The 12,707-nt window shown below is 37.4% G+C and overlaps 1 protein-coding gene across 2 annotated transcripts in view; it reads right to left on the bottom strand.

Annotated features, from left to right (window-relative positions):
* LOC141812595 (DNA mismatch repair protein MSH1, mitochondrial) overlaps window positions 1-6,315 on the bottom strand; it is a gene marked incomplete in the record, with an annotated part of 95,246 nt that extends 88,931 nt beyond the window's left edge. For both annotated transcript variants that reach the window (XM_074700605.1, XM_074700606.1), the window contains 1 exon segment: window positions 6,087-6,315. In XM_074700605.1, the coding sequence (XP_074556706.1) occupies window positions 6,087-6,196 (110 nt within the window).
* Window positions 6,316-12,707: the final 6,392 nt, after the last annotated feature.

Here is a 12,707-nt window from a genome sequence, read left to right as displayed (position 1 = left end):
GTTGACTAATTCTGTTTCGGAAGCAAACAGAAGAGAATCGATTCGACTGATTTATCATATCAATCGACTGATTCTGTTTTGAGGCAAACAGTAGATAATCGATTCGACTGATTAATCATATCAGTCAACTAATTTTGTTTCGGAAGCAAACAAAAAAGAATCAATTTCACTGATTCATCATATCAGTCGACTGATTCTATTTCACAAGCAAACAAAAGAGAATCGATTTGACTGATTCATCATATCAGTTGATTAATTCTATTTCGAAAGCAAACAAAAGAGAATCAATTTGACTAGTGACTAGATTATCCATATCAGTCGACTAGTATATGAATCGATTCGACTGATATTTAAAATCGACAAAATCAGCCACCATTTTAAAAGATTTAGAAGTTATTTGATTGCTAACCAAATTAGTCGACTAATCTCAAGAAAAGTTGAACAGGTTTAAATGGTGAAAGTTAGCCGTTGTTGGCTACTGTTCATGCGATTTTGCTCCAAGATTTCTTGCTCAAGTGCTGAAGAAACCATCTGATATTCAACTACACGACTTGGAGCAATCTCTAGAAGAAGAAGAAACAAAACTCTCAAGAAGGTTTCTCCGCTTTCAGGATTTGTTCGAGAAGGAAAAGATTTAGTGGAAGTGGTGAGCTGAGAGTGAATCCTTGGATTAGTCACCTCAAAGAGACGGATACCAAGTAAAATCATTTGAGTTAGCGTTGTGTATATAATGTGGTTTGTTTGCTAAAAAGTTCCCGCTGCCTTAGTTTAAGACTAAGCGATTTGAGCTATTCAACCCCCCCTCTACATCACAAGGTCCTAACAACCCGAACAAAAAATCATGTATGTAAATCATGGACACACTCATATTAAATATTTTTCATATGCAAATTGGATAGGTTCCAAAATGAATAGAAAATTTACTTCAGGTTATTGTATCTTTGTTGGAGGAAATTTAATCTCATGGAAGAGTAAGAAGTAAAAATATTGTGTCACGATCTAGTGTGGAGTCAAAATATAAAGCTATGGCACAGTCTATGTGAGATAATATGGATATATCAACTCTTGACTGAAGTAAAATTTAACGTTTCAGTACCAGCAAAACTGTGGTGGGATAATCAAGTTGCTCTTCATATTGCATCGAATCCTGTGTTTCATAAACGAACTAAGCACATTGAAATTAATTATCATTTTATTCATGAGAGGATTAAACAAAACTTGATTCCTACAAGATATGTGAAGACTAGTGAACAACTAGGGGACATCTTTACAAAAACTTTAAATGGGATTCAAATTAATTATTTTTGTAACAAGTTGGGCATGATTATGTTAACTATTAATTAGCTTTATTAACTTCCTAATTATAGATAGTTTCCTAAGATGGGTTTAGTTTTCTAAGATGAGTTTCTAGTCTTATATATAAATATACCTCATCTTTCAATAAAGTTTCTTTTTCTACTTCAAATGACACCAACAAAGAGTTAGACCAATCTGAAATAAAAATCAACTATTTAGAAATGAATAAAAATGATTTCTAAATAAAATTTTATAAAATAATTGTATAGTATTTTTATTGCCTTACAAAAAGTGTATGATAAAGTTTATTGCACAATTATTAAGGTAAATTATAGAAAGGGATGAGAAAATCTAGTAATTATATCGATGTGGTATAGCACAATGATGCAACAAAAATTAATACTTTTAGAACTATTTTTTATTAGTAATAGACAAAATCATCAATGATATTAAAGATAAAAGTTCTTAATATATGTTTTTGCTTGGTGAAATTATGCTAATTGATAAAAGTCTAAATAGAATAAAATTAAATTTTTTGTGAAAAATTAAAAACTAAACGTTTAAACTATCTAGAACTAAAACTGAAAATACAAATATAATTGCAATGTTAAAAAATGTGAGGGATAGTTAGGTTGGATGGTTAAGAATTTGCTACAAGAGACTTAAATATATTTGGTTTATCAACAATCAAGTAATACAAATCAAAATAACATCAATAAGATAAAGATTAGATGGGTAAAATGGAGATTTTATGTAATGTCATGTGCCCATAGATTAAAATTTTTATAAGATTGTATTTTGAGTAATCATTCTTTATGAGTCAGGATGTTAAGGTGTTAGGAAATAATATATACTAAAAATTAGTGTCAAAAAATGACAATGTTAAAATGAATGTCTAAGGTTACAAAAAAAAAATTAAAAATACTAATCATATAATGTCTCAAGTGAATCTTGAAGCTTTTGAAGGTTGATTTGAGACAACTGAATGTAGAGCACTTTCAACACATCACAGCACAGGCAGCTGCTGCACGACAGAGGCTAATTGAGGTTCAAGAGGCCAATCTGTCCCTTGGTGCACTACTCGACAATTACAAAGAACTACAGCACTCAACAGCTCATTTGAATGTCATGGAACATAGCTTTTGTATGCAACATGCAAAGTTAGGATATTTCAAGCAAGTGGACAGCAATTCCTCATATTTTCATGCACTTGTAAAACAAACTAATAAGAGGAATGAGGTAGATGGCAACCTTACAGAGTTGTTTACTGAGGTTGTTTAAGCCTTCATCAACATTTTCAAGATTTGCTAGGCATCTCCAGCACAACATCGATTTTCCCTCATGCAAGTCTGCAATTTGGATGGAAACTTGGGGCTGATCAGCAAGATCTAATGGTTCGCCTCCCAACAGCTGGAGAAATCAAGGCAGCACTCTTTGATATAGGGGACCAGCGAGCACCAGGCTCGGATAGCTATGAATCAAAATTTTTCAAACAAGCTCAGGGCACTATTAGGGGGAGGATTTTACTGCTGCAGCCCTAGAATTTTTCAACAGCAGTAAGCTACTTAAAAGATAGAACCATACTTTGATATCTCTAGTCCCAAAGTCAGCACATGCAACTAAAGTGGCGGACTATAGGTCAATCTTCTGTTGCATGGTTTTCTACAAGGTTATTTCCAAGATCTTAGCAAGTAGAATATCTGGTGTTATGGATCAACTCCTTCACTAATCTCAAGCTGCATTTGTGGAAGGTCGACTCATCACAGACAATATTCATTTGGCTCTGGATATCTTTCAAACATACAACAGGAAGTGGATTTCTCCAAGGTGCATCATGATGATTGATCTTCAGAAAGCCTTTAACTCAGTGCATTGGGGTTTCCTACGTAAGGCCCTTATCAAATTATACTTCCCAAATGGATTTGATGTGTGGATTATGAAGTCTATGACTACCACGTCCTTCTCAGTAGCTAATAGTGGGAGGCATTTGGTTTTTTTGAGGTGCCAGATGACTGAGACAGGGAGACCTCTATCGCCATATCTTTTTGATATTTGTGTGGAAATATTTAGGAGACAGATACAGCAAAGTACCGGTTATCCTGGTTTTCACTACCACCTCAATGTGCCTACCTACCTCATACTAGCTCACTTGGTCTACGCAAATAATCTACTTCTTTTCAATAGAGGTGATGCAGATTCAATAGGTGTATTGACTACATTTTACAGGAGTTTGGTGTGGCATCAGGTCTTAAGATAAATAGACAGAAGTCATATATCTACCTGACAGGGGTTGATGATATGACACGTATGCGGCTCTGCTCAGTATTACAGACTTTCAAGAGGGTTCCATGCCATTTAGGTATCTTGGGATTCCTCTGGCTACAATGAGACTTCAAATTCCTAATTTTAGTCCCCCTGTTGGATTTGCTAAGTAAACGAATTGATGCTTGACCTCGAAAAACTCTATCTTTTACAGGCAAAGCACAATTTATTACCTCTATGTTACATGGAGTGGAGTACTTTTGGCTATCTATCTTACCTCCTATGGGTATTATTGATTGTACCTACAGCATATGCAGATCTTTCATGTGGACGTCCAAGCACCCATCGATCTCCTCGGCTGATATGTACAGACCAAAGGATGGAGGTGGCTTGGGATTTCGTGATCTGTGCTTGGAACTTAGCCCTCTTGGCTAAAGTATTATGGTGAGTGCAAGCCAAGGAGGATGCGCTTTGGATAAAATGGGTGCATCACACTTACCTAAAGTGCACTGATGCTTAGTCCTAAGAGGTTGCTCATACAGACTCCCTACTAATCAAGAGGTTGCTCCAGATACAGGATCTGCTCCTTTCAAAAGCTGGGGCACCAAAGGTTGTTGGACAAATATTGGCAAACTAATTTTTTCAAGATGATGGTGTGACACGGGCTTATGATTTCTTTAGGCACCCTAGTCCCAAGAAACCATGAGTCCAAATAGTGTGGAAGGCCTATGTTCAATCGAATCATGCAGTCACATTCTAGATGTTGTTACAGCAATGTCTTTCCACTAAGACAAGCAGGAGTACTTAGAGGATCGACAGTGCACCTTCTACCGTCAGGTGTTAGAGCCACAAGAGCATCTGTTTTTTGAATGCTCCCCTATTGGGAATTTTAGAGGAAGATCATAAACTAGCTATATATGCGACAGGAGATGTCCAGATACAGGAGGATGATGCGCATCTTCAATAGATACTACCGAAGGAGTCAACTGTTGATAAAGCCCATCACCTGACTTTGTCTTCTATGATTCACTATGTTTGGTGAGCAAGAAATAGTAGTTTCTTTAGGAAGGGGTAGTTAGATATTGGGTGGATATTCAGGAGTGCGCAAACATATGTAAATCGATCATTGGGGGTATATTCCGATCTGACGTTGTGTCAGACATAAGTAACCCCCAAGGAAGAGGGGCAGTTGATTATGACAATGAGACTTGCCCAATCCTGGTTGTACACATTTTTCTTTGGATTTAATATATTTTTATTTATCCAAAAAAACTAGGATTAACTCCAATCAATTATAAGATGAGTGAAAAACATTAATATGGCAGACATGTTTAAAGGCAACCAATAAATTCTGTGATTAGAGAAAACTGACTATGGGATTGGATGCATGAAGGGTAAAAGAGATCAAAGGCGGTTCTACTTAATACATGTAAAAAATGAGTTAAGGATCTGATATTGGTAGTGAATTGTGATATTAATCTTACATAGAGTTCAATATCCATCTAGTGGATCTTAAATAGTTAGGATTTATGTGTTATTTGTTATTTGTTGTTCTAGTTGACAAAAACATCAACAGAGAAAAGTTAGATTCGCAATACTTATCACTGTATGGTGTCCCTAGTGAGAAATTGTTTATTTGAATGTACAAAGGTCTACTTCACATGCCATTAGAAAATATTTTTGTTCTCCAACATCTGTGTAAGGATTCAGAAACCATGGCATTAACTAGTAAAATGTCTTATGTAGATTCTGTTTATGTATAATGTTTAAATCATGTCTAGCTAAAAGCAAACTTGTTTAGTCAGGAAGTCGATGATAAAAACTGTTAATCTCTTTGTTCAAAAGTAATTTTTATTTCCTTGATTATACTAACAGAACTTTCAAGATAAAGAAAAATATTGGCCTAAGTCTAGCAAAATAACATGAGAAATCAAAATACATTTTATCTTTTTTCTTGAAAAAGAAAGAACCTCCTTGTGTTTGAGAGCAGATTAATACATAGAGTTGATTGAAAAATACCGTGGAAAACCAGCTAATACAGAATCAACATCTGATGCGAAGAACAGTTCAGAACACCGCTATGGTGTCAAGAAATGAAGATTGAGGAAGCAAGATAGTCGAAGTGAGCTATATGACTAATAATTGCACCCTATGGTGTAAAGGTGCAGTGTCCTTACAAGTAAATGCAGAATGATTGGATTTAAAGGAAACGTTTCAACTGACAAGGAGGCAATAGGTTCCATCTAACTAAACAACATGAGATCAAGATCGAAGCAAGATGGCATTAAAAGCTCTCAAATAGAAAAAAAAAAAACAAACAAACAAACAAAGATGGTCATAAACAACTTTCTTGCTGCCATTCATTTGGATAAATGATGAAAAGACGGTCTCCAAAAAACCTAAGAAAAGTCTTTAAAATGCAACATAGGTTTTAAGATTCTTTTGCGCTCTTTCATTATATTAATAAAAGATTGCGTGAATCTTTCGCTCAGAAAAAGAGCAAGATGCCGTATAGGAGGAACATTTACCTTGGCGTTGGAGCTTTACTGAACCTGTGGATCAAAGAGGGGCGTAGAAAACCCATGAGCAAGAGGCGAGAGGAGGAAGCCATCAGAGAGCTCGCTACGAAGCGTCGCATTAGGACCGCCTGTAACTTGGGGGAAATGAAGAGACGGAAAAGCGAGAGAAGGCAAGAGCTTGGAATAAGAGCTTGTCGATTTGGGCTCGCTCTGTGCCCTTCATGTAAGCGTTTGGCGCCCGAACTCCAAGGTAAAGAAGCAGACGCTCGTCGGCGGAAAAATTATCTAAAATATTTAAAGTAAAGGTGGAATTCATTTGCTCAGCTATTTTAAACTATTGGTTCCATGATTATTTATTAAAAAAATATTTTTTAAATTTATTTAGATTTTATTTTTGTCTATTATAATAATCTCTATTATATAATAATCAATTTAATCATGTTAAATATTAATATAGTGATCATGAGAGAAATGGGGAACAAAGATTAAGAAAAAAATATTTTACCTCTAAAATTTTTTTATGTACTCTACTTAATTTTAAAATATATTCTCTTCAATTTTAAAATATTCTAAAAAATTTTGAATGCATATCTCATATATAATTTAAAAATAATATAAAAATTTTAAGGGAAATTTAAAAAGAGAAAATTTAGAATATTCAAAATGGTTAGCTTAAAAATATTTTTGATGGTCATTTTGTCACCTGAGGGGCTCTTATGTAAAGACGACAAAATGTGGAGTCAAAATGAATAAAATTTGAGATTCTATTATCTTTTATTAAAAGAAGTTTTTTTTTTTTTATTAAAAGAAGTTGAGTAGAATGAACATGTTGGATGAGATTATTGAGTATTCTAGCCAATATATAATAAAGGGAAGGTTGAAGTCATGCCTAATGATTTTGAGGAATGGTATTGTATTTAGGATTGTAAATTAATCAAATGTTCGTGAATAAATTTGGTATTCAATTTAGTAAGAGTTTATTTATGTTTATTAATAGACACAAGATTAATTAAATAAACAAGCTCGAATAACTACTTAAACTAAACAAATAAATTTGAACATATATGTATTCAACTCATTAATATTCGTGAACAAGGTTCGTAAATAATATTTATGAACAATATTTATAAATCATATTCATCAATAAAATTCTTATCAAGCTAAATAACCAACCAAACAAATTTAAAATGTAAAAATTTCAAACAATCAAATTTGTACTAAACTCAAACTCATAAAAAAGAAATTAAATTAAACTTAAACAATCATTTCAAAAATTTTGTTCATTACTTAGCTTAGTTATCTTATCAAATAAGTTTAAACATCATAAAATTTAGCTCAACTTATTTATTGCCATTCTTGTATTGCATTTAGGAGAAAATAAAGAGACACAATGGTTTTCTATGTTTATAATTATTAAATTGAATGTTTGATTCAAGGTAAATCTAAAGTATTATAGAAAGGATGAAGTAAATTATGTTTCTTGTCCTTTCTAACACCGGACCGTGTTAAAGCACCTAAATTAAATTGTTATAGAGTATGTACTAAGTGAATAAGTGATGCGGGTGTTTTGTATGGAATTCATTTGTTTATATTTTCTCTTATTTATTTGTATCACTTGCACCATCAAAATTATTTATTTATTTATTACCAAACCTCTTATTATCATTTTAAGTAGAATAGGAAGATCCGGGTCGTCTCTCTCGGATTCAATGACAAGATATTTATTCTAAACTGTTGCGGGGGTTTTTATTTGTTATTGTTCTATTCATTCCTAATTTTTTATAGACTTTTCATAAATCCTACAATTTACACTAATAAACAACAACCAACAATTATATTTACAATAGCCTACCACTTACAAAATTATTTATCACCATACAACAACACAAAAATGTTGTTAGAAATATGAATGGAAACAATGAACACAAAAATGCTGTTAGAAATATGAATGGAAACAATGAAATGGAAGGATGGAGAAGACCCTCATATGGAGGAGTTTAGTCCCACATTGGTAGTTGAGGGGCAACTTGGTTTGTTTATATTGTATCACAAGCATGGATGCTGTGAACAAATACAAGGGGAGAGGCTCTCTCTCACGCGTGGGTGCGAGGGGGGTGCAAATCCAGGGCCCGGATTGCACTGCCCGCAAGATAACTTGTGTGCGAGCGCAACCTGGGCGCGTCGAATGTCGGACCGGTCAGGGCAGAATTTGCCCAAGCGGATCAACCAACATTTTGCATCTCGTTCCATTTTTGTAACGGATGAGTTAATGACTTGACGTTGAAACGGCCGAGTATTACTACTGATGTTTCAAATCATGTCATTAATCCATTAATTATATTATTAATCGTACCATTAATCTCTAATTAATTGGAGATATGCTGCGAGGTTATAAAAGAGGCAGCGAGGCAGCGATGAGAATGGAGATAAGAGCTTTCTCGATCCCTCGCTTCCTCTTTCCTCTGCTTTCCCCTGTGATAGTCTACGGGTGTAATCAGTTCGCCGACAACGATCTGTGCTTGATCGTTTTTCGGTTTTGTCGTTGTATCCTGGGAAACAGACGCCCGTCTTTACCTCTAAGCACCGACGGAGGGGACAAATCTGTTTTAAGGAAACTGCATTGAACGCATGCCTCGGCCATTCGGCAACTCGGCTCGGCCATTCGGCCATTCGACCATTAGGCAACTCGGCTCGGCCATTCGGCCATTTGGCCATTCGGCTCGGCCATTCGGCCATTTGGCAACTCAGTTTGGCCATTTGGCAACTCGGCTCGGCCATTTGGCAACTCGGCTCGGCCATTCAGCAGCTTGGTCATTCGGCAACTCAGATCAGCCATTCGACAGCTTGGCCATTCGGCCACTCGGCTCGGCCATTCGGCAGCTTGGCCATTCGGCAACTCGCCTCGGCCATTCGGCAACTCTGCCCAGCAGTTCAGCATCGGCCACTCGTCTCGGCATTCGGCCACTCGGCTCGACAACTCGGCTCGGCAGTCGGCAGTCGACCACTCGGCATTCGGCACTCAGCAGTCGACCACTCGGCACTCGGCACTCGACACTCAGCACTCGGCTTGGCAACTCGGCCACTCGGCACTCGACACTCAGCACTCAGCACTCAGCACTCAGCACTCAGCACTCGGCTTGGCAACTCGGTCACTCGGCACTCGACACTCAGCACTCAGCACTCGGCTTGGCAACTCGGCCACTCGGCTCGGCAGTTTGTGACTCAGCCACACTGCTCTCTCCGGCAAAGTAGCTTGTAACAAATGCAACATACATAAATTACAATATACAAATATCTTTCATACAACATGTGTTCTGCAAATTTTACAAATTACTCTACAAATACACATGCATTAATCGAATACAACATGGATTTATCACACAACTATACATACATAGACAACAAACATACAACATGAATTTATCATGCAACATATACAAACTTACATTCTAATTCCCCATCATGTGTTATACAATGACATGTCTACAACGTATATCTACAATCTCATACAACCACATCATACATGTGCACATGAATCCAACATCTAGAACCGGTTCCAATAAATAGAGCATTAGCAAAATTCCCAACAACCATAATTCCATTAAACTAACCATCATGCATGAGAACAACTATCACAATATAACAATGATGATTCGTTTATTCCATTCAATGTCAACATCCATACATGAAACAAAATATAATTCCATCAAACTTCAAACCATTCATTAACACAAATGTCATTTACAATTAAAACACAACATTACAAAATCCTTCAAATGGCTAACTCCATTAAAACATGTTATCCACAACATAATCAACAACATCATACCACAAAATCAACATTTTTTCATACAAGCACAACTATCACACTAACCAACTGATAATTCCTTTAGCCATACATCCATAACAAAATTAACAACATAGATGAAATCTTTCAAAACTTAACACATTAGCCACAACATGGGTAACAGCCATCACCACCTAACAATTCAACCAAATCCATATTCCATTCATGCAACAACTGTACATTAACCACAACTCACAACCAATGCAGTGTATCAGTGGTGAACTAACAAGAACCAAACAACAATTTGGGAATTTTGACAATTCAGCTATCTAACAACCAAGGAAAAGAAATGCTTAAGCTAGGTTAGAACTAGAGTTAGGGTTAGAAGTTAAAGCATATTTACAGTGAACGGGGGGTTTTCTGTTTGTAAATAGGAAACAAGGTAAACACGAGCAGTGAAGAACAGAAATGAAAACTAGGGTTAGGATCCTTCCCTCAACAGCGCCGGCACACCATTGAAGAGAGGAGCTCAGAACAGGGGAGAAGATGAGGAATGCGGTGAAGGTGGATAGCAGGGAATGGAAGGATGGCTCCAATCAGCTCGCAAGCAGCAGCGTGACACCATGTTGAACAGCTTACACCAACGTGGATGAACATGCTGATGGGGAAGTCTTGAAAAACCGTTCCGGTAAATTCTCGCAGAACAAAAATTTTTTCGAAACGATCTCAAGTTGCCCGATCGTTGGGATCTTGTGTTTGGTCTACAGGATCCAGGAATAATTTAACTAATTGCGGAAACATTAAATTATACCTTACTTCCGACGTTTCGGAAGGACGAAGATTGTACCCGAAGACCTCTTGATCTTCTGCCGTATTCCTCTCCTCTTCTCGAACGTTGTGTGGGCAACGATCCTTCGAGAATTTTCTCCACCAGAATTCTCCTCCGATGGCTTGCTAAAACTTTCTTCTCTTTGCCTGGAGAAAAGAGAAGAAGAAAGAAGAGTTGGGGTTTGGCTGCCGAGAAGGTCTCGGCCACCAAGGAGAAGATTTGTGTGTCTCCTCAAACCAAGCCTTGCCCCCTCTTTTATAGCTTTTCTATCCCTTATTTATGGTATAATTAGAGCCATAAACATGGTATAATTGTTCCATAAACTTGGTATAATTTGATTCAATCAAATCGGAGAAAACGGCAAGATTTCAGAAGTTTCCAATTCGAACCCGCGAGCCTTAATCGATCAACTAATCGATAATCTCTTTTCTCTTTAACACGTGTAATCGATCAGGTGATCGATTACACGCATGATAATCGATTGGCTAGTCGTGTTTTCCGCTTGGTAATCGATCAGGTGATCGATTACCAGCATGGTAATCGATCCCTTGATCGATTACTACTCGCGGTGAGGAGAAAACTGGTAATCGATCAGCTGATCGATTACCAAGGTGTGTAATCGATCACGATTACACCCTCTTATTTGGTTCGAATACTTGGTTTCTTCACGAATTCTTCCAAGGTGGACTTGAGGATTCCAGAGGCTACAACAGGGACCTAGAGGAGGAATTAGTTTTGGCCTTCCAATGAGCTAAGGCTTCCCGTGTTCGCCCCGAACACACAACCTTAGTTCATCAATAATAACTCATACCACTAAAGAGTTATTATCGAACTACCGCACCAATCCCATATTACAATATGGGCTCCTTCTTACTATCAGTACATTAATCTCCCTATGTTTAAGATATCGTATGTCCGTCAATTAAAATGAGTTACTGACAACTCGTATTTAATCGACATCTAATCCAAGAGTAGTACCACTCAACCTCATTATCATGCGGACAAGGTCCACCTGCAGGGTTTACATGATAATCCTTATGAGCTCCTCAAGGGGACATCATCAACCTAGATTATAGGACACAGATTCCTTCTATAATCAACAACACACCATGTACATAATACTACTTCCCAACTCATCGGGACTTTTGATCTATCGATCTAGACCTCACCCTTTGATGAATCAAAGAAGTACATATTAAGCACACATGTTTGTTATTATATCGGGATTAAGAGCATGTACATCTATAGTAACAGAGGTTTAGTTCGATTATATAGTCAGTATAAATCGAACAATCCTCAGATGGTCCTGCTCAATACACACTTAGTGTACTAGTGTAATTCTATAGTCAAGACAGACTAAGACCAAATTACACTACAACCACTCCGATGGTTTGTCCAATCCATTTTGGTTGTGAACACTGTTTATAATCTATAAGGGACTGATAACATGGTCTTCCGTGTGTGACTCCGCACACCATGTTAATCTACAATATAGATTAAATGGACACTGCAAATATTGACCAAATGTGATTCTTATTTCAGAATATTTATTTACATAGCCAGGATTCTAGTATACATCCCAACACAAGCGCCGCCGGAAATGGTCAGATTCCGGCGAGCTCAGATCGGGGAAGACAGTGAACTTCGCCCCTGCTCAGCCTTGCAAACCACAGACTGATTAGAAAACCAAACAGTGACTTACCTCGCGTCTTCGGTGGAGAAGATGGTCAAAGTTCGGACGGTGTCCCGTGCCTTACTCCGGTGGATGTGAAGGATCAACGAGGTTGCCGGAGCAAATCACCCACGGCAAGTCCCATGAAGTACTGCCGACCCTCAATCACCGGAGCAAATCGCTCACGACGACTGAAGAACCGGAGGGTTGAAGAGGCTGCTTACCGGAGCAAATCGCTCCCGGCCGCTCCCCTGCGTTGTCGTCGGTGCTCGTGGATCTTCGTGGACGTCGGCCGCAGCTCGAGGGTTGATCGGAGGGGGAGATGACGAAGGAAGGTGGCCG

Source organism: Curcuma longa, chromosome 19, assembly GCF_044706935.1.
Source record: "Curcuma longa cultivar G26 ecotype Majalengka, Jawa Barat chromosome 19, ITB_CL_G26_1.1, whole genome shotgun sequence".
Lineage (NCBI taxonomy): Eukaryota > Viridiplantae > Streptophyta > Magnoliopsida > Zingiberales > Zingiberaceae > Curcuma > Curcuma longa.
The sequence above is the reverse complement of the archived record's forward strand: the minus strand, read 5'-3'. Positions and strand labels throughout refer to the sequence as shown.